Below are 23242 nucleotides of genomic sequence, written 5' to 3' on the forward strand. Positions count from 1 at the left end.
GACGCGAAGAAACTTTGCTGTGCCGCCTGTGGGATGGTGTAGCATTGACAAACGCGTATTCTTTTATGATAGGTATGGCAAACAGCCCTACATGTACAAACTGTGGATGCGACGAGAATATAGGCCACATTCTTTGTGAGTGCCCGATATACAGTGAGGAAAGGCAGTGTCTGTGCCATTCGCTGGAGCATCTAGATGGACGTCCATTGAGTGAAACTAAGATATTAGGTCCCTAGCCGCGGTGATCGTCTGCGGTGAAGGCCTCCTAGGCACTGCTCCGCTTTATGAGAAGCACAGGCCTAATCGAAAGACTATGAGTTTGCTATGACATGACTGCAACGTGATGTGATGTGGCGTGTCTGTTATGTGACTATTTTCAACTGTCCCTCTCTCACAAATTTTAAATCCACTCATCCCCTTCCCCCAGTGCAGGTAGCAAACCGGTTCCTTTAACTGGTTAACCTCCCTGCCTTTCCTCCTCATCTTCCTCCTCCTCCTCCCCCAACGTTGTGCCTTATGTGCGATAGCAGCACCACTCCCCCATTCCAGGGACAAGGTCGTTCACAATTCCCATGTCGCCGCTTCAATTCTCCACCTCTGGGAAAGTAGGCGGTGCGACCTATGGAGGTAAGGTCGTCGGTAGGTCAACTTTACGATTACCCCTGCCTATCATCATGCTAAAAACAAAAGTCACTGTAAGATACAATGCAAAAACAGATGCTTCGTTTGGCACTGGTGCTGCTGTGTCGGTTATGAGCCTTTTATTTAAGAATTGCCTTCGTCAGAAATTTAGTTTGTGTGGGGCAAAAGAACTATGCTTTGTGGAGTTGGGGTGACATTGGCTTGTACTCTGCTTCAGTTGTGCATGGTGACGAGTGCTAGAGAATAGAATACGTTGTATTGATACGTGCCACGCATGATGCGATCTTGGATGTTGACTTTTTGCGCGAGTGTGGTGAAATTATTGACTTCAGCTGACGTGATGTTTGTTTGAAGCTGAACATCATTTATGCATTAATGGACATGTCCCAGTGTCATGAAGGAGTTCTCTCCCTGAAGGAAGAAGTGCGGCTGCCGGCGATGACGGCAACATTTCTTCCCTTGAAATCATCCGAATATTTTGTGGGAAACACTGACTTCTCTTTGATCCAGCTGCCTCGAACGCTCCGAAAAAAATATTCCGGTCCTACATTCCGTTGTGCAGGCAGTAGAAGATATTTGAGACCCATGTGGTCCACACCGTTGGTAGTATTTCTGATTGCAGAGGACCGCGTAAAGAAAGTCAGAGCATTGCATTGAGCTTGAATGCATGGTCAAAACCTGCTACCGTCTAGTGACCGCCGCATGCTGCAATACATGTTGACCATTCGTGCCCCAGTGTTCGAATTTGCCTCCAACGAATCGGGTAGCAATTTCCCAGCTTCTCGACTGCAGCATACAATTAACATAGGCAACACTCCCCCATTTCGCCGAAAACCTTTTAGAGTCTCCCCGAATGAGCGCAGGATAAACCTAAAATGGGTGGAAGCAATTTGGTAGAAAGGAATCGTGTGAGCATTGTCTAGTCCACGAGCCGCATCTGTGATCCGAATGCTTGGCGGTTATGCCCTGACTACCAGCGTTTAAATACAGTACCAAAACAAGGCATATCTTTTACAACGCATTGATGAAGCAGTCGATTGTATGTATTCAGCGTCATATTACTCCGCTATTGATTTATCATCTGGCTGCTGACAAACTGATCTGCATCCATCCGACCTTGAGAAGACTTCTTTCTCAACACCAGATCGTTAATACGAATTTCATCTGAGGCTGCTAGTACTATGCAACGCTCCCGCGACTTTCGAGCGATATATGGCCTAAAAGAAATATGTATGTGTTACCTGCACGATGTTATTCCTTTCGACAAAGCCTTCCAAGAGCACAAGAGAAATGCTTGAATGCTCATGGTTGCATCACTCTTGAATGCATTAGAAAAGCAGCACTCATTTTGAACGCGAAGAAATGCCATCTTGGAGGCCGAGAAACTCTAGTCCTTAGCTTCATCGTTAAAAAGAATGCTATGAGGTTGGACCTGTAGAAGTTTGCAGCAGTACGAGACTGAAACTCCACGCGACAATGAAAAGCCTTCGGAACCTCCTTGGACTCTCTTCCTATTTTCACTGCTTCATTGCTGGTTTTGGGCGAATTTCCCACCCTCTCATTTCTTTCCTTCGAAATGATTCGCAACTATTGGAGAAATTGGTGCTAATCATTTTTCAGTCTGCTCAAGTCTTCCATAACTTCACCACCACTCCTGCACCCCTTCGACTCTTTTGCTCGGTCTTGGGGCGGTGCTTGTCCAGCTGCATAGTGGGGCCGAGTACATTACTGCATCCACCAGCCGCATGATAATAAAATGTGAGCGCTACAACACAGTCAACAAATTGGAGTGCCTCGCAATTCGCTGTGCATAAGTTCCGACCGTACCTCTATAAACGCCCCTTCATTATCGTTGCTCACCATCCTTCTATGTGCTCGATCATCGGACTTCGTGATCCATCTGGACGTCTGGCTCGCTGGGCATTACTCCTTCAAGAATGTAACTTTGCTGTCGTGTACTAACGTGGGAGTGATGCAGACAGCTTTTCACGCCACCCATTGCCGTCTTCAGTCAACGATGAAGACGTTTCCGAAGAGTGTTTAGCCTTATTCGCGCAGACAGTTCCCTGTACGGCGACATTTAGGCGAGAGCAATGCAGCGACCTCTCGCTGCAGGCTCTTATAGAAGTACAAGACTAAGTATATATTCAACGCCATTTAGCAATATATAATGGATAACTACTTAGTAGACGATGCTGCCTTGATTTCATTAGACACGAAAAGTATCCGCCCGCACGTTCTGCACGCTATATCCGATGACATCACATCTGGATATATAGGCATCGCTCGCACCTGCACCGAAATCATCAACTTTTTTATTGGCCGCAAGTTTATAAGACGACCGTTCAGTACGTTGCAACCTGTGAACAATGCAAACGATTAAAGGCATGCAGCATCACCCCGACCGGTTCTTTGTAGCATTTGACACCACCTACTTTATCTTCTCAAAAGACTGGAATTGACCTGCTTCGTCCTTCTATAAAAAGCTTAGAGGGTCGCCACTGAGTACTTCTTTTCCTATACTACCTCAACAGATACGAGGAGACTGCTGTTTTTGTTACCGCAGCGACAGCTGATGTCTACCCGTTCCTTCTACACGCTGGTAGTTTTCGCCGTAGTGCACTCCGTGGTATAATAAGTGATCATGGTTGGAAATCTAATATCAATATTGTGGAAGAAATGCTCCGGTTTTGTGGATCAGACTACTGACAGTCCACAGCACCATCCGCAGACCAACGGCCTCAACGAGCGCACCAACCGCGCTTTGAAAAACACGTTGTCTTGTCCTTGTACGTCTCATCTGACCAGCGCAACTAGGATGCAGAGCTACCGTATGTGACATACGCTTATAACGAACCAAATTATGAGGCTACCAGTTGTTCTCCCTTCTCTTTGGTTACGCCAAACATCCCCGCATTCAGCGATACAATATACCCTTTTTACCCCATGACAACAGCCCACTTACGGAAACTACCATTAACGCCTCGATAAAAATATCACGACCTGCAACATTCTGCCGTGACTTACCCTATTGGAGATTTCTTCAAGCTTTGGACGCCTATGCAGGCGAGGATTGTATGAGAAGTTTCTGTACAAGTACCGTTGCCCCTTCGTTGTGTTGGACCGACTGGATAATGTTAATCACATTGCCGCTCAAGCAAAGACAGATAACCGCCTTTCCCGCACGACACAATTCTTTAATGTGGCTGTCCTGAAATGCCTCCATTGTTGATCTGCCTAATTTCTTCGAGGCGAGCATCGTCTGCCCCGGAAAGGTTGCTATGACGCGTACGGCTTGAAGAGCAGTTGGAGGAACAAGATGGGAGAGACGCGCGCAAACTGATCTGGACTATGCGCCTTTTGTGATCAGCCTTCATTCGTCTGTGCTCACACAGCATCACGCAACTTTCGCTTTCAGTTATTAATAAGACTGATCCTATGGTGCCGACATACCGCCGAAGACTCGCCTAGGACAGTATCTCCACTAATAATAATAGGTCTAAGACCGGTAAACTAAATTCACTGTATTATTACTGCTGTCATAGAATAAACTATATTGGACATGAAACGAGGCATTTTAACTTGTCGGGCGAGCGTGGTCATCAAAAGTCACCAATCGCTTCGCAATGTCTTTCGGAAACTCTGCAAGAACCTCCCTTTGATTACTTCGCTGTGTAGATCAGTGATTTAGGTTATGTGCAGAAAAATGTGAGTAAACCAGGCGCATTCTACATTTTGAGCGGACATTATGAGACAAGTATTCCTTGCTAGGCTCATCTTCTCGTTGGCTCTTCTAATAAAACAGTTGTCTTGTTAATGAAAGGTACACGTTGGTTCGTAACCGAACAAAGCGGTTCGAGAATAACATTCCGTAACCATTACTATCTATGTCTATCTTACGACATGCGACCTTTCCGCAATAATTTTATGGTAATGGACGCGATCTCTAGGCCCCTTCCAATTATTAGCAAACACAGTGAACTTTTGGATTGCATAGGTTGTGAGGCTTTTCTCTTTATAAAGGGTGGACCATAAAAACACCTAGCTAAGCCCTGATTGTGCCGGTGTCTATCTATTATTAGTTTTTTTTTTCAGTATTAAGACGACACTCGAGTCGGGAAAAGGTAATGTCAATAACGACAAAAAGCGGGGAATTATTTCTCCGAATACGCTTTTTCTTCAACTCTTTTAGTATACGATCTAGACAGCGGGGATCAACTTCATGCAAATTCGATGCTGATTTCCTAATTGTGCCTTTTCTGAGCAAAATATCAACGGCACCTGCTTTACGCACGCTTAAAAGAGAATCCGGCATTCAGAATAATTTTGTGTGGCCAAGAAATCTGCAAGAAAAGCTGGTGCCGCAGACCTTATTGGCCGCATAGTGGACTTAGTAGGAAATAAATGACGTCATTTGAGGCAAGCAGCAGACACTTTCTCGCTACGATTTCCAAGTACTTTGAAATGGAGGGCTCTACCCATTTACTTAGGTTTCTATAGAAATGCGTAGCTTGTAATGAATTCAGTCCATGCGCGAACTTCTTATTTGTGTGGGTTCTTATCCTTCTATTTAATAAAATTTACACCAGTAAAATGAATCTGCTTCGATGATTCATCTAGTTATAGTTACAGGGTTAAGAATCGCCAGCCTGGTTCCTTTAGGATGCATATCTGCTGTCAACATAAAGGTGTAGTGCCTCTTCTCTGCAATATGTGAGTAAATCGACACAAACAATTTTCGCACTTCGCGCAGATCAAACAAAGGAAAAATATTCTCCCCTGCCTTAAAATGGATAAATATTTGTAGTTATCATCACCTGTTTTACTATGATCAAGCAAAGAAAAAATATTCCCCCCTGTCCTGATATGGCTAAATATTTTTAGTAATCATCTCCTGTTTCACTATACAAATGCCACCAAACCCGAGAAAGACCTTCACTTAGTTACAGCAGGTGATGTTATTATTAAATCCAAATTTAAAATAGCAAACGCCATTCAACCACATGAAGCGAGATACAAGGCTACTGGCGCTTTTTCCGTTGGTAATTTTCCGGATAACGACGTTTCTTGGGAGCCATAAAATCTTTGCAGTGAATCCACTCGAGGATAGCTGAAGCTGCCTTGTTATTCTTGAACTTGAACATCGCGATGCATTCACCAGACGCCTGCGTGAGAAAACCGGAGGAATGGACAGATAAGTCGTGAGACCATCAATACGTTTGCGTTTATTGTGCTCGACAAATAGCTCGGACATTGCTCCTTCAGAATTTTACAAAAGAACAAATGCGCCCACGACGCATTGGACACTCTTTTCTCTATAGAAATATAAAACCTTATTGATATGAATTTCGGTATCAGGGAAGTTTTCATGCAGCAGTTGCCCAAATACCATAAAAAGGTAACCGAGTAGGGCAGATGTTGTCTGGAAGGAAGGAATCTTAAACTGTCACGTAAACTACATGATTAAGCAATCATGGCCATTATATGGATCAATGGGAAGGCTACTCTTTTAGAGATCAGCAATCTTTGCGTGGTGTATGCCTACGTGAGACCTCAAATACGTCTGCCCAGAAACGTCGCAATACTAAAGCCATGGCCGTACCAAAGTCCTTTCAATGTTGATAAGTTTTCTTTCTTTCCGCGACCTATTGCCGAATGGAAAGTACTCCCGGATGAAGTAGTGCATGCATCCAATTTTTTAACTGCGATAGAAAACATTACATTACGACTTCACACGATAATTCCGTTATACCCTTCAAGGCACGCGTAGCATATGTTTCCAAAGAGGTATTTCACACTTTATAACAAATTTGTTGTCATTCCCCTTGGTTAGGATTGGAGCTTATTGTGTTGTAGTGGTATAACTAATTAGCTAATGCCGTGTGACTCTTTTTTCCTTAAACTATTCTGACTATTTTCCCTACGATAACGTACAACGGGTGCAGTAGATAATTCTAATGAATCGCCATCGTCATCATCAGGAGCAGCAGCTTGACTATAACCACTGCAGTGCGAGGGCCTCTCCCTTATTTCTCCAATAGTCCTGTACTGTGCCAGCTGCAACCACCTGGTACCTACCAACTTGTTAACCTTATTCGCCCATCTAACTTTCTGTCGCCCCCTGCTACGCTTTTCTTTGGAATCCAATTCGTTACCCTAAGCGACCGTCCGGTGTCCTCTCTTCGCACTGTACGTGCCCTGCCCGTGCCCATTTCGCCTTGATTTTGAGAAGGACGTCATTAACCAAGTTATTTACCTAATCCACTCTGCACGCTTTCAACCTCTTAACGTTACACCTACCATTCTGCGCTCCATAGCCCTCTGCGTTGTCCTCAACTTGAGTAGAACCCTTTTCGTTAGCCTCCACAATTCACCTCATTGTTGAATACAGGTGAGATGCCACTTTTATATAGTTCCCTATTTTGCGATACCGATAACAAATTCACTCCATCGTAATGTTATTCTCCTAATTACTTCTATTTCATAATCCGGATTGGTGGTTATTACCTTTGCTAAGTATAGTGTTTCCGCTACGCCTTTCAGTGCACATCAACCTATTGCATACAGATTTTCCTTCTCTATGCTGTTGAACAGTATCTTAGTCGTCTGCATATTGACTTTACGGACCACCTTTCAGCTTGTCCTGTGTATTCCATCAATCATTCTTTACAATTCATCTCCTGAACTGCTTAATAAGACAACGCCATCGGCGGATCGCAGATAACCGAGTTATTCTCCATCCACCTTTAACCCTAACTGCTCCCATTCCAAGTCCCTGAATACTTCCTCTAAGCTAGCTGTGACGGGTACTGGGAGATCGTGTCTTCTTGCCTATCTCGTTTCTATATATAAATTTTGCCACTTTCGTAATATACAACTATGGTTGCCATGCTGCCATTACATATCTTTCAGTACTTTCACATACGGCTTGTCTACCCCTAATTTCGCAATGCTGGCATAACCGCCGAGTTTTCTACTAAGTGAAATGTTTTTTGTAATCAATGAATACAATATATAAGGGCTAGTTATATTCCGAGCATTTTTCTATCACCTGGTTGATGCTACAGGTATGATCGATAGTAGAGTATCCTTTCCGAAATCCGCGTGTTTTTTGCTTTGGTAAAGTCTAAAGTTGACCTGATTTTATTAGCCAGTACCTTGGTAAATCCTTATGCAGCAAATACAGTGCGCCGATTGACCTGCAATTTTTCAAGCGTTTATCCCCTTTCTTATGAATTAAGATATTCTTAGCGTTCTTCCATGACTCCGGTACCATCGATAACACCAGGCATCGCGTATACATGGTGGCAAATTTTCCTAACACGTAATCTCCCCCATCCTTCAACAAATGTGCAGTTACCTGATCTTCCTTAGATGCGTTCCCCCTCTTCATGGTTTCTAAAGCTATTTTAACCTCGTCATTCCTCACTGGCGGAACGACAGACTGCCATTCACTACTGCCAATCTCATTATTGTCCTGACTACTTCTGCTGTTGTAAAGATCAGTATTGAACTCCTCGGCTACTTTGACTATCTTGACCATATTCGTGATAAATAAATAGGTACATAAAGCACATTGTTAAAAGGGGGGTTGTGCCCTGATGTTGCTCTAATGCAAGGGACGAGAACATGTTCTTTATAAAATAGAAGATTTATGCAATATGAGGAAGTTTGATTTATCGTGTCTTTCTAGCCCAGTGATGTCGCTGCGGCTTATTCTGTTCCCGAAAGATAAACGTAAACATTAGGACTATTGAGAAGTTACGAGCAAACGTTTCGCCTTTATGAAGTATTACAAGTAATTAGACCAGCATTTACGGCCTAAAAATTATATAGCAAACTATAATTTTGGCTCAAGTATAATCTGTTGAAAAGAGCACAGAATGGTCGTCTTAGCTTTTTTGAACTTGCCAGCAAATTTTATTAGACCCAATGTTATTAGGCACAACACTCGTGGTTCTCTTCCTCCACTTTCGAGCTTTATCGCTCGCAGTTATTTTTTTATCGAATATATCTCGTATTGAGTAGTTGGTTCCTCACCCATCGGTTTTTTGTTACTGATTGCGGCCTTTAACGGTTTACATATATTCACAGGAAAAATCTTTTACTTGTTCATATATATACTTACATGTGCTTATATTCGAAAGTCCTGCTGATAAGGGGTAAAAATATCTTGTTTGCATTTCTTGCCTAACCAGAATATTTGTGATCCGAGCATATGTGATTACTGCAAACTTCCTAACATGTTGCCAACGGCATCGTGTTAGGCAAGGTAGCTCCCTTAATTTTCTCTGAAATTATTATTCACATTTTAATGAGGCGAATAATATTCCCACTCTTAATACTTAGGCTCACATTTTAATGCGCTAACCTGGAAGGGCTCTCTATCCACAATTTGCACCGAAATTGGGAAGCTTACTTTCAAAGTCACTATAGAGCTATATGAATGTTGCAACAGTGGCTAAAATATGCTCATACCCCCACTGGCGCCCACTATACTGGCTTCGTCCTGCCAGTGGTTTAAATGGGGTGCAGACTCGACCACCATGACGTTTCTGCTTCCCTCAAGGGTGTCGACGCTGATAGCACCCTGATATTACCTGTCTTTTGAGAAATCCACTTTACTTTGAGCGTCCTTCTTCAAGAATTGTGAATTTACGGAATCACATAAGCACCCATTTTGTCAGAATAGTAGCTTAGGCTTGTCGGTTTCGATCCTGAGGTAACAGCGAGAACCGAGGATGGGAGCACAAGAAGAGAAGACGACAAACTAGTGGTCATTGCGTCATCTCATCTTCGGCTAATGTCCACGTTTTGTGCTGTTAACTCAAGAATTAATTTGTAAGTACCAGCATTTGCGGCTAAAGTTCTCTTAAGATAATTAAAAAGGAAGCAGTCGAATGTGTTTTTATGCTGGTTACCGCCAACATAAGCCTGTTTCTGAAAAATCCCCCCATCTCTGAATTATATAAGAGCTTACCCTGGGAGTCATCGGCTGGCACTTTTTAGCGTCGAAAGGCTCATCAACGCTGCAGCCCGTTGGTGTATACGTAAAAACAATCCTGTGCTTCTCGCCCTGATCCATGAAAAAGTACCGCAGGTTTTTCTGTAAACTTCTGACCCAAGTTATATACACCGTCTTAATGCGTCTGTATGACTGCTACTTACGTGTCAGAAGTGACATGTAAGAATACGCTGTTAACAAGCTGCTCTTCTTACAGTAGGCAACTTCTTAAAGTAGCCAAATAGTGGCAGCAAGAAAGAGTGTAACCGATCTGCAGCAGCCTTTCGTATATACTTTCTCCCTTGTTTGGGGGCCCTGCTGCACGCACATATAAACAGCGCGCCCCCTCGTATTTGAAGGACACGCCTGTTCTCGGCACTCCCTGTGAAATGCACCTAATGCCCGTTCCCTTTTTTTCGTGAAAAGACATCTTTATCTCACTGATCTCGACGCCGACTGTCGAGGCAGGTCTGGGGGGTTGCAATCGGGAAGCATGCAGGAGGAAGGCAGGAATCAAAAAGGTTGCGAGACGCCGGTGCACCTCGCTTCATAGGGTCCGAGCGGGGGACAGGGGTCCCCGTCGGCGGGAGAAGAAACGGGCAGTGGGGGTAGCGCATAGCGCACAGGGAGTGCCGGAGAGAGGCGCGCCCCTAAAATAAGAGGCGGCGCGCTGTCCTGCCTTTAAAGCTGCGTGTATCAAGACCCCCAAAGTTGTGAAAACAGTGCATGCAAAGCAGCAATGGGGGCTAGTTGGTTTACCGTTTCAAGTGCTTAGTAATTTATTAAATACCGAAAATGGCGGATCAAGCAATTAATTCCGATACTTCAGATGACGATTGAAATTGAAAAATATTGCCGATTTATATCTATTTTATTACTGTTATGTCCGCAGTTGTCTTGCGGACATAACAAGGAACAAGGCGTTTGCGAAAACAAGGACGATTTATTAGCACTCGACTCAAGCGGTACGCGCCGGCGGCCGCTCATCGGCGCGGTCCGACGTCGTCTCTCTCAACACAAAAGGCTGGCCACTGCAAACAGGATAGGGCTGGGGAAAAGGAGGAATGGTACGTCGAAAGGGTCGTTGGTGCTTCGTTCCAACGCGCAACCATTGCGAACACAACACCGCGGCGGGAATCGCGCACTGGTTGAGCGGTTAATTGAGCCCCCCTCGCTGACTAAATAACAAAAGATGTTTTGTCCTCCCCGCCCCCAATCTGCGCGTCTACGCGCAATACACAACACTTCCTCCCCCCATAGAAAGGGGCCTGGTAGCGGTCAGGAGGACGTCGGGCACGTGTGGATGTGCGCTGTAGTATGGCCGTGGCATTATAACAGGCGTTGGCCGTATCTATTTGGTTTACACCTTGCATGGTGGAGCGATGCGTCGTCCGCCTCGATATCCCAAGCCATGCTACTAAGGACTGAAAGGTTGCTTGTTTGGATCGGTGTCGTTAGCGGCGGTTCCTTCAGAAGACGATGTTGGTCGAGGTGTCGGCAAACACTGCCCCCTAAATGTGTATGAGCCAGGATCTCTTCCCAATGCGTCTGCCTATTATAGATGAAACCCGCGCCAGCTGTCCGTGGAATTTCCGAGCGAGAACGCGTTAGCCCTTTTTCATTCTCTTAACGCGGAGATCGTCTTCCTTCGGGCCGGTTTCAGGTGCAGCCTCCGGAAGGATGGCACTCAGGTTGGTTTTCAACTCGCCGGCGAGCATGAGCTGCGCTGGTGTGCGGCCGGTTGTGTTTTGCACCTTGCTGTGCTGTTTGAAGAGAAAGTGGGTGATGCGTCGGTGCAATGATCCAGATTGTTCCAATAGAGCTCTCTTGAGCTCTGCCACGTATCGTTCAACCTGGCCCTTTGTAGCCGGATGGTAGGGAGTCGATGTGACGCCTGCGATACATCATCATCATCATCATCATCATCATCATCAGCCTGATTATACCCACTGCAGGGCGAAGGCCTCTCCCATATCTCTCCACTTAACCCGGTTCTGTGCTAGCTGCATCCACTTCACCCCTGCGAACTTCTTAATCTCATACGCCCACCTAACTTTCTGCCGCCCCCTGCTACGCTTTCCTTCCCTTGGAATCCAGTTTGTTACCCTCAGCGACCATCGGTTATCCTCTCTTCGCACTACATGTCCTGCCCATGTCCATTTCTTCTTCTTAATTTCCACTAGAATGTCGTTAACTTGAGTTATTTCTCTGACCCACTCTGCACGCTTTCTATCTCTTAATGTTACCCCTACCATTTTTCGTTCCATAGCCCTCTGGGTTGTCCTCAACTTAAGTAGAACTCTCTTGGTTAGCCTCCATGTTTCAGCCCCATAGGTGAGTACAGGCAAGATGCAACTGTTGTATACTTTCCTCTTGAGCGATACCGGTAAGCTGCTAGTCATAATCTGCGAGTGCTTGCCAAACGCGCTCCATCCCAATCTTATTCTTCTTGTTATTTCCTTTTCATGATCCGGATCTGCGGTTACTACCTGTCCTAAGTAGATATATTCGCCTACTACTTCCAGTATTTCGCTACCTAATGTAAACTCCTGTTCCTTCCCGAGGCTGTTGAACATTACCTTAGTCTTCTGCATATTGATTTTCAAGCCTACCTTTCTACTTTTCCTGTCTAGGTCATCAATCATTATTTGCAGTTCATCCCCCGAGTTGCTTAGCAAGGCAATGTCATCAGCAAATCGCAGATTACTGAGGTATTCTCCATCTACCCTTATCCCTAACTGCTCCCATTCCAAGTCTCTGAATACTTCCTCTAAACATGCTGTGAATAGTACTGGGGAGATTGTGTCTCCTTGCCTAACACCTTTCTTTATGGGAATTTTGTTGCTTTCTTTATGTAGAACTATGGTTACTGTGCAGCCACTATATATATCTTCCAGCACTTTCACGTACGGCTCGTCTACCCCCTGATTTCGCAATGCCTGCATCACCGCCGAGGTTTCAACTGAGTCAAATGCTTTTTCGTAATCAATGAATGCTATGTATAAGGGCTGGTTATATTCCGAGCATTTTTCTATCACCTGATTGATGGTATGGATATGATCGATAGTAGAGTACCGTTTCCGAAACCCTGCTTGATCCTTTGCTTGATTGCAGTCTAAGGTTGTCCTGATTCTATTAGCGATTACCTTAGTAAATACCTTATACGCAACAGACAGTAAGCTGATTGGTCTGTAATTTTTAAGGTCCTTAGAGTCCCCTTTCTTGTGAATGAGGATAATGTTTGCATTCTTCCATGCTTCCGGTACCGTCGATGACACCAGGCACTGCGTATACAGGGTGGCCAGTTTTTCTAGCACGATATCCCCCCCGTCCTTCAGCAAATCTGTAGTTATCTGATCCTCTCCAGCTGATTTCCCCCTTTTCATAGTTTCTAGTGCTTTCTTGACCTCTTCCTTCGTCACTGGTGGAACGTCTGACTGTTTTTCCCTACCGCCAATCTCATTACGGTCCTGATTACTTTGGCTACTGTAGAGATCTGTATAGAACTCCTCGGCTACTTTGACTATCTTGTCCATATTAGTGATGACGTTGCCCGCCTTGTCCCTTATCGCATACATCTGGTTTTTGCCTATGCCCAATTTCTTCTTTACCGCTTTAAGGCTTCCCCCGTTCTTTACAGCATGCTCAATTTTCTCCATGTTATACTTCCTTATATCGGCCACCTTGCGCTTATTGATTAGCTTTGATATCTCGGCCAATTCGATCTGGTCTGTTGGATTGGAAGCTTTCATACTCTGCCGTTTCTTAATCAAATCTTTCGTCTCCTTAGACAGCTTACCGGTATCCTCTCTAACTATCCTACCGCCTACTTCTACCGCGCACTCAGTAATGATATCTCTGAAATTATTGTTCCTTGCCTCTAGGGTAATGTCGCCATCCTCAGTTAGAGCTGAATACCTATTCTGTAGCGAGATCCTGAATTCTTCTGCCCTCCCCCTCACCGCTAATTCGTTGATGGGTTTCTTTCTTACTAATCTATTGCGTTCCTTCTTCAGATTTAGGCTAATTCGGGACCTCACCATCCTGTGGTCACTACATCGAACTTTCCCGATTACCTCTACATCCTGCACAATGGCGGGGGTTGAACACATTATGAAGTCGATTTCATTTTTAGTCTCTCCGTTAGGACTTTTCCATGTCCATTTTCGGTTCTTCCGTTTGCTGAAGAAGGTATTCATGATTCGTAAGTTATTGCGCTCTGCAAACTCAACTAGTAACTCCCCTCTGCTATTCCTAGAACCAATGCCATAGTCACCTACTGCTTTGTCTCCTGCCTGTTTTTTCCCTACCTTGGCATTGAAGTCGCCCATTAGTACAGTATACTGCGTCTTTACTTTTCGCATTGCCGATTCTACATCTTCATAGAAGCTTTCAACTGCCTGGTCATCATAACTACATGTAGGTGCATAGGCCTGTACAACCTTCAGTTTATACCGCTTATTAAGCCTAATTACGATGCCTGCAACCCTCTCATTAATACTATAGAATTCATCTATATTACCCGCTATATACTTATTGACAAGGAAACCTACTCCTAGTTGTCGCCTTTCTGGTAAACCTCGATAACACAGTACATGCCCGTCCTTCAGTACAGTATATGCCTCATTCGGCCTCCTAACCTCACTAAGCCCTATGACATCCCATTTCATGCCTTCTAGTTCCTCTAACAGCACTGCTAAACTAGCTTCACTAGCTAGTGTTCTAGCATTAAACGTTGCCAAGGTCAGTTTCCAATGGCGGCCTGTCCAGCGGAGCCAGGCTTTCTTAGCACCCCCTGCTGCGTCACAGGTCTGACCGCCGCCGTGGTCAGTTGTTCCGCAGCCGCTGGTGACTGAGGGCCGTGGTTTTATGGAGCTTATCATAGGAGGTTGTGGCCAATTACTGCACCAGGGTGGCCAACTCCTGTTCTGGTGAGGGAGTGCGTTGCCGGAGGTGCTCACCGGCATCAGGTCGCACCCCAAACCTGTATATGCAATTCCATCGACACGCGGATTTTTTTTTTTCCATCCGGTGGAGAATTGCGCGGCACCGGGATTTGAACCCCGGTCCTCTTGCATGCGAGGCGGATGTTCTACCGCTACGCCACCGCTGCACCGCTGCGATACAGTTTTGTTTGAAAAAACTGGCTGATCTCCGCTGACACGAAGGCTCTGCCGTTATCAGAGGCGATTTTTCTTGGCAATTGAAACGTAGCAAACAAGGTTCTCAACTCATCAATGACCGCAGCTGATGTTACTTTGGTCATCTGTTTGACCTCGACACATTTAGTATAGGCGTCGACAAGGACAAGAAACGTGCTTCCCTCGACCGGTCCTGCAAAATGGATATGAATATTGTGCCAGGGCTCACTTGCCTTTTCCCACTGTGGGGCCGGGGCCTTTGGTGGTGCCTTTTGGTTGCTTTGGCATATCTGACAATTCTGAGCACTTGCTTCGACGTCGCTGTCGATTCCAGGCCACCACGTAAAGCTTCGGGCGCACATCTTCATAGCAACAATGCCTCGATGACCTGTTTGAAACAGTGACATGACTTGCGCACGTAAAGCTGGTGGGATAACAACTCGTGACCCCCAGGTGATGCAACCGCGGTGCGTACTTAACTCTGTAGCTCTCTTGCGGTAGGCGTTGAAGTTTTCTCCCTTTAGTCGGCTCAAGTTGCCTTCTTGAATGGCGTTGAAAAGCTCCGATAGGGATGGGTCCTCTTGCGTCGACGTAGCAACTGTATCTGCCGTTAGCGGCGGGTTTGGCAGGGCCTCGAGCATTAACACGTCTCCCGGGTTAGGTGGTTCTTCGTGCGTCGTGCTCAGCGGTAGGCGGGTCAGTGCGTTTGCATTTTGCTGCTCCTTCCCCGATCGGTGTACAAAATTGTAGTTATATGCTGACATTTTGATGTACCAATGTGTCATGCGTGGTGACATCTGCGGTGTTAACATATTGGGCCCCTAATGTCTAGCAGTGGCCGATGATCTGTTGTGAACGTTACTTTTCGCCCAGCGATGTACTGGCGAAAGTATTTGGCCGCGTAGACCACAGCAAGCCCCTCGTGATCGAAGTAAGAGTAATTGCGCTCTGCTGCTGGATAGAGTGCTTGACGCAAACGCAATTGGTGCCTCTCTTCCTTGACTTTCAGTTTGTGAAAGAACGGCACCTACTCTGTAGGGTGACGCGTCGCAGGGTATAATCAAGGGCTTGCTCTCATCGTAAAGTTTGAGGGCAATGCATTGCAAAAGAAGCGGTTTCAGGGCCACGAATTACTCCTGATTGCTTGGTGAGCAGGTTTATGGGACCTGTTTTTGCAATAGTTTGTACACGTCGTTGACCACAGTTGCTCGCTGTTCTAGGAACGGGTCATAGAATGTAAGGAGTCCAAGAAAGGATTGGAGTTCCTGCTTGTTAGTTGGTGCTCGTGCCTCTGTTATTACTAGCACTTTGTCATCATTTGGATAAATGCCTTCAGTGTCAATTACATTACCAAGGACTTTCACCTTGGGTACGACAAAATAGCATTTTTCCTTGCTTATACGCAAGTTAGCGTTGGCTAGCCTTACGAACACCTGTTCCAAATATGAAGCATGCTCCTCGTCTGATGCTCCTGTGACGATTACATCATAGAGATAAACACATGTTCCAGGAATTCTGTGAAGTATTATGTACGTATACCTCTGGAACTATGCTGGGGCTGCCGCTATGCCAAATGGCAGTCATTTGATTTTCTAGAGGCAGTTCAGCGTATTGACGGTAAGCAACTGATATGTTGATTCGCTCACCTTCAGCTGCTGGTTCGCTTGCGTAAGGTCCACGATGGTAAAAAAATATCCCTCCATGACGTGTGCCGAAGACCTCCTCTGCCATTGGCAACGGGTAATAGAAGTGCTTGGTAAACCTGTTCAATGCACTCCGGTAGTCCCCGCCTAGTTGTAGGGTGCCATTATTCTTCCGAACTACGACAAGTGGTGTTGCGCATTCAGAGTGCTGTGTTGGTTCAATGTCGCCTTGTTCTTGAAATTTGTTGAGTTCCGCTTCTACTACAGATCTTAAGGCAAAAGGTACTGCCCTCGCTTTGAAGAATTGAGGCCTGGTATCGTTGAGCAACTGCAGGTCAACAGGAGGTCCCTCGTGTCCTGGGATGTCATTGAGGAAGACTGTTTTGTACTTCTCTTGAAGACATTCCACCAGTGACTTCATTTCAGTCTGGTGGACGCTGCTGATGGTTATCCCAAGTGTGTCAAACCAGTTCCTTCCCAGAAGTGGCAGCTTGCATTTCTTCCCGTTGTGCAGAACATCGACGTCGGCTCTACCCAGTAGCGGCAGGCTCTGACCTGACCACGTCCTGAGGTGCGTGTCATCATCTTTTAGTCTGGGTGCGTGTTTCGGCAATGTTTTCGAAAGGTTTCCTTGCTGATAAGGGTGCTTTCAACTCCGGAGTCGACTTCGAACTGGAGCAGCTTATTGCTGATGGTGAAGCAAGTCATTATTTTCTGATTTGTGCCGATGTTGGCAACAGAGTTTAGGTTGTACAGTACTGACGGAGGTGACTGAAATCACAGCTTCTCAACTTGTGCCGCAAGTTCAGAAGCGCCTGCGCTATGATTGCGTGACTAGGCTGATTTACACTGCCTCTTTTTCGTTGTAGATGGTTTCTCGATGTGCCCACGCTTGTGGCAAAAGTTGCAAATAGTTGCTTAGAAGCGGCACGTATGGAATATGCTGTTCGTCACAGCATCATAGGCGTTGAAGCTTTGGAAGCTTTTTTAGGGCGGGCCTTCATGTTTTGGCTCTGGCTGCTCGAATGGCTTGTTTGGTGCACTTGCTCGATAGATTTTCACATTTGTCGTTGCTGCTGTCCCGCACTTTACGTTCGCAAGGTGATATCATAGGCTTTCGTGAACTTCAGGTCCTTCTCCGCGAACAGACGCTGTTGCAAGGACTCGTCACAAAGTCCACACACGAATCGATCACGCAGCATGATGTCCAAGGGAAGCATTGTGTTCGGTGACTACTGTGCATGCAGGCAGCGTCCGAAAGTTGCAGTCGGCAGCCAGTATCTTTAGTGCCACAACGTAGGCACTTGCAGTTTCTCCCTCCAACTGGTCACGTCGTTGGACGCGAGCCCGGCTGTAGACTTCGGATGGCCACTGGTCGGGTCGAACTGCTTCTACAGCGGAGCTACGATGCCGTCGTAGGCCACGGCAACTGGAGTGCTTGGTTGTAATAGAGCGCTAACAGTGTCGTACGTCTCTACTTCGCACAGCGTAAGCAGGTGGGCCTTCCTCAGGGCATTCTCCGTGATGTTATTTGCCTCAAAATAGAATTGAAGGCATCCAAACCGCGATGTCCATGAGGAACCATTAAAATCTGGTATCCGTCGAGGAAGCGTGCGCGTAGAAATGTTTGTTGAACGGCGTAGCTTAACGCTTGTCTCGGATCTGCTACCTCGTCGCAACTGTTATTTCCGCGGTTGTCTTGAAGAAACAAGGCGTTTGCGAGCACAATAACTATTTATTAGCACTCGACTAGAGCGGTGCGCGCTGGCGGTCGCTCATCGGTGCGGCCCGAAGTCATCTCTCTCTGCACACACGGCTGGCCGGTGCAGACAGGAGTGGGCGGCGGAAAGGAGGAATGGTATGTCGTGAGGGTCATTGGTCCTTCGTTCCCACGCACAACCATTGCGAACACAACACCGCGGCGGGAATCGCGCACAGGTTGAGTGGTTTATTGTTTCCCCGTCTATGCGTCTATGCAATAGAAACTAATCCTGCCGGTCCTATGGGGAGCTTTTACGGGAGGGGGAAATAAAAGAACATTGTAAGCACAAGTGTATATACTATTGAAGGTATCATGAAATGGGCAGCTGAACAGAAAACACTGCGTGAAGAACAACTAGCTCAAACGTCTGCAGTATAATTGGAGGTATGCTCAAAACAATAATAAGTAATGTTACAAAATCTTCACTAGGTTCATCACAAGGCAAGAAGACGTGCTAGTTGCTTCGTGATGCAGGATTGCATCACGAAATAAATAAACCACTAAACACGTATATAACGTATAAAACACGTAAGAAGAAGAGAAACACAAACAGCAGTTACAATTCAGCGCTCTTGGTTCTTGCTTTCACATGACTTCCCGAGTAGCACACATTACGTGGCCCACCTAGGGCCCGTATGGGCAAGTTCGGCTAGGGCAACCACGATAACGTCCATGATGGCCCCCTTTAGGGATCAAGCAGGCAAGCCCAATTTGGGCTTGCCCCTGCGTTTTCCATATAGGCTTGAAACGGGCTGAGTACATATTTCCACATCGGGCCCTCAAGGGTCCCGCTCGGAGAATTTTAGGACCGATGCAAAGAAAATTTGGGCTTTGTGTAGAAAAAGCCTGGGCTAATCTAATTGGGGCTACCCACCCAAAAACGCAATGAGTCCCGCATAGGCCGCAACGAGGATAAATACAGGTCTGCCCGTGCTTTGCCTACATGGGACCCTTGAGGGGTTCTCGAGGGAAGGTCAAGCGGAAATGCAGGCTTCATGCCGAAAATCCCTAGGCTGCCCCAAATGGGGCTGCCCACCAAAAACCTAGATAATTTCCATATGGCCTGTAGTGGGGCAGGAAAGTGCTCCTTTCCGCTTCGGCACGAATCGGTCTCTTGCGGGGTAATTTAGGGCACAGCCGATGCAAATTTGGGCCCAAAGCGAATAGTAAACGGACTAGCCAAAACGGGGCTGGCCACTCAAAAACTGAACAGGTCCCGCGTGGTTTGGATCCGGGCTGAAAAAGGGGCATTCCTCCACGCCGCCCACATGGGTATTTCTTGGGTTAATTGCAGGCAAATGCAACATATATTCGTACTCCATGCGGTAAAAATAAGATAAGCCGAATTGAGGATGCCTATGAAAGGCCGGAGTGGGCCCCAAATTGGCCGTAGGCGGGCTACCGCTCTGAAACACCTTCACCCTATATTTCAGGCAGTATTTTATTTATGTAATTCATCTTATACCAGCCGCTAATTGCACCTGCTAGATTTTTCACATAACCATTCTATGCATATTCATACCATGAATAAAGACTATGATTTTACTCTAAAAGGTACGTTAATTACGCAGTATTGACAGAAAATATGCAGCAGTAACTGTTCCGCTTTACGAGTACGTGCTGAACTACCTTAAACTTTTCCTGCGCCATTATTATTCTACATACACCACCGAAATAAATTTTCAGACCAACATTTAAGGGGTGATGTGGGGCAGCCCAGATTATTGTAGTGAATTCAGAATAAATTTTTCCTATGGTTTGAGTGTCGAATAGCAGATAAATAAATAGTGCTGAATGTTTCACACTCGGTGATTAATGGGACCTGGGCAGCCCCGAAAGTACCAGATTTAATCCATGAGGGCAGCACGTGGGCGAGGCGGAAACGGAATGGCCTCCGCAAAGCCCACGCCGGAACAATTCACGTACTGTAGGGAAAAATCGACGTACAAATGAAAATCTTGATCAATGCGGCGGCACTGCCTACATAAACGCAGTACCCATTAATGATTCTGGTATGCTGCCTATATTCAGCTATCTGGGCTGAATGCGGGCCGCCCTATTTAAGCTGACCACATGAATTGGGACCAATCGAGGCAAAATTGGGCAGCCCACGCCCCCCCCCCCCCCCCCTGGGTACGTATTGCAAATCTCGCATGGGGCCTGTGTGGACTGTCCCCACGGGCTCAAAGCGGGCCCTCACGTCATAGCCCATTTCGTGCTACCTGGGTTGTCTCCTCTCTGTTTTGCAGCGTAATCAGGCTTCATCAGTACTCGGCAGCTAGTGTAAGCGAAGTGCGCAGCAAGCCGTTATATTGAAGTGAGTGTTTATATCTCTATCAAGTAATAAAGCAAAAGTAGGTTTTCTGTGTGCCCTCTTCAAGGCGTTAAAGAAGATCTCCACCAAAATATTCAATTCAGTAGTAAAGTTACGATATTGAATAAACTGAATAAATTGTTGTATCTTTACTGAGGATAGGTGCCAAAATCGTAGAGCCTGGGGAAGTCAACGCTTTGAACATATCCCCTTTCTCAGGCTGGTAAATTTTTTTTTATATCCGGAATAAAGGGTTCTTCATAATTTTGTAGTCTTTCCTTGTGACTCGACTTTCCGTTATTTGCAATCCGGAAAGGCATTTAAAATTCGCGCGTTTAACATGAAAATTTCTTTACTTTTCTTGTAGTTTATAGCTAAGACAGACGGAACAGTCGTAAAGTCTTTTCGCGCTGGAATTGTGAGCAAAACATCACGAGCCTGGCTCTATAAGGCAGTAGCTGGCCGCTGACGTGGCTGAGCACCAACTGGACTTAGGATTGCCTCACATAGCGTTTGGCACGAGCTTTCAAATCGGCCCTCTCGTTTCATATCGAAAGATGCTGTCACAATCAGCCTGCCAGGAACCTTGCATTTACTTTACGCCTTGAACACGCAGGCGCGTTCATATGGATTGGTTAAAACGTGGCTTTGTATTTGGGCTGGTATCCTAGGTTATCGCTTCATACCCTTAAAGGCGGAGCTTAAATTCCTCCAATTACTTTTATTTTTGTCTTAACAAGTTGAATATGTTCAATTACTGACTATTGTTGACTGGTTGCATGCGCCAATGGAATGGGCTACGTTACAGAACACCCTCAGAAACAAGGTATTGAATTGTTCTTAGCGTGCAATTTGCCACTTAATCAATTTTCATGTTGCAAAGAAAGCGCGTTAAACAAAAAGAACGTGTGAGCTGGCGCTTGAAGACTGCTATTTTACTATACTCTCCAGCGTGCGATGGTGGATGGGCAAGTCCAGTTACTGTGTGATTGTCACGATCAGAAAGGCAGATAGAAATTTTGTTCTTTTCGCATGACAGCGGAAATTAATAGCGCATGACTAGCGGCTCATGTTGAAGGGAAATCCAACTGCTGTTTTCTTTTTCTTCGCATACCTAGAAGTTTTACTGCTTTATGAACGCTCATCGATCTACATACATTTGGGTCGTCATGAGACGTGAGGCGGAGGCCAAACACGTACTACGGGTATTTGTCCTGTCGTTCGCCATGGCCTGTCACACTGCATCCGGCCTTGTTCATGAATTGAAAGTTTGAGGGCAGCGCATTAGTAGCGTGTCATATGCCAGGCTTTGGAACGCGGAAAGGTTGCTACGTGAGACATACCACGTAGGAAATCAGTCCTTTTTACTTTCTCAAGGCGGTATAAAAGGGCATAATATATTTAGCGTCTCCAGCCAAATTCTGGCAAGTAATCATAGCAGTTTAGTTTTGCTACGTGGTGTTCAAGTTTTATAATCCAAATTCCATTTTTAAAATCATGCAGTGCTATTATTTAATCTGCTCAACGCGTTTTATGAAAGTTGTAACTCGAACTCAGTGCCTATTTTCCAATGCGTTGGCTACAGCACCTAGCACTCCACTTCAACAGCCACAACGCTACAGTGATCAGATATGGCATAGCAAGAAATCATTTCAGTTGCACTTAGTCTTGGTGCAGTAACCGCCTCCTATGAGTATGTATCCTCAAATATTGCAGGTGTCGACTTCTCTTTCAAATTCATGTCTTCAGTCTAAAAAAATGTATATTTATATATTTTAATAAGGCGAAAATGGACGAAAATTGTAAATTCAAGCTGGCCAGCAAAGAAAGCAATTTTAGATAGTGCACTCACTCCCCCGTACCTTTTTCTCTACGGTCTGAATTTCCTTGAGTACCACGTAGAAGTCGACGTCCTTGGTGTATGTAGGAGCCGCCTTGGCTGCAAGCTCCTTGTACAAAGGATTCCCATGTGCGTCCATTTCCTTCCAGCCACTGCTGGTGAGTAATGACCGTGCATTTCCATTCTTCCCAAGTGCGCTGTGCGTCATTGCGCAGGCAAGGAACAGAGAGCCTAGAAGCCACATCTTAAGATCCTGAGGAAAATACAAAATTTCTATAAGTCGAACTGAAACACATTACACCGCTCGCATCTAGGTATGCTAACAATCCAATGTGCTCGGAATTATTTTAGTGAAACTCACCAGATGCACAAGAATAGACGAGAAACTGTGGCAATGCAGAAATAAAATACGATCTTAGTTCGTGTCTGCGGATTTGCGGGCAAAATGAAATGAAACTATGGGTGCTTTTTGTTGCTTTGGAAAGTGAAGCGGTCTTTTGTGATTGGTGTGGGACGAAACAACAGCTGTGCAGATGCAGACGTAGCCCCGACTAACTTTTCTTTTATAGCTACGACGATCACGAAGCGCATATTGTTTAACAGAATGGTGATTTTCTGCAAGAATAAGGCTTTCTTGCACTTGAAATAAAGCAGGAGGTTTGAAATTTTATTCGTAAACGCGATAACCCAGATTATGGCGAGCCCTTCCTTGGGACAACTGTTTGTTACTTAGAATACAGAATTTGAGGTACATGTGACCACCCACCCAAAGTACTCTTATATTAGGAGCAGCATGTATCAAATATCTGTGCAATATCTTAACTATTGAGAACCATACTAATATTTTTTTTTTTCATTTTCAAGAGCAGGTAATCAAGAATCATAAATCAAACTGT

The 23242-nt window shown here is 45.5% G+C and overlaps 1 protein-coding gene across 1 annotated transcript; it reads right to left on the minus strand.

Annotated features, from left to right (window-relative positions):
* Positions 1 to 5663: 5663 nt before the first annotated feature.
* Positions 5664 to 22554, minus strand: LOC146177202 (uncharacterized). The gene is made up of 3 exons (XM_084581488.1): positions 22369 to 22554; positions 9623 to 9718; positions 5664 to 5807 (listed from the first exon to the last, which is right to left on the minus strand). Exons 1-3 carry the CDS (start codon positions 22552 to 22554, stop codon positions 5664 to 5666), a joined length of 426 nt encoding a protein of 141 aa, XP_084437614.1.
* Positions 22555 to 23242: the final 688 nt, after the last annotated feature.

Source organism: Amblyomma maculatum, chromosome 10, assembly GCF_055883805.1.
Source record: "Amblyomma maculatum isolate TAMU_Amacu chromosome 10, ASM5588380v1, whole genome shotgun sequence".
Lineage (NCBI taxonomy): Eukaryota > Metazoa > Arthropoda > Arachnida > Ixodida > Ixodidae > Amblyomma > Amblyomma maculatum.

Coding starts and splice junctions, on each gene's coding strand:
- LOC146177202 (XM_084581488.1), bottom strand. CDS start 22,554: ATGACGCACAGCGCACTTGGGAAGAATGGAAATGCACGGTCATTACTC. Junction 9,719..22,368: donor TTCAGACCGTAGAGAAAAAG/GTACGGGGGAGT, acceptor TTCATGGATCAG/GGCGAGAAGCACAGGATTGT. Junction 5,808..9,622: donor GCCAGCCGATGACTCCCAGG/GTAAGCTCTTAT, acceptor TTTCTCACGCAG/GCGTCTGGTGAATGCATCGC.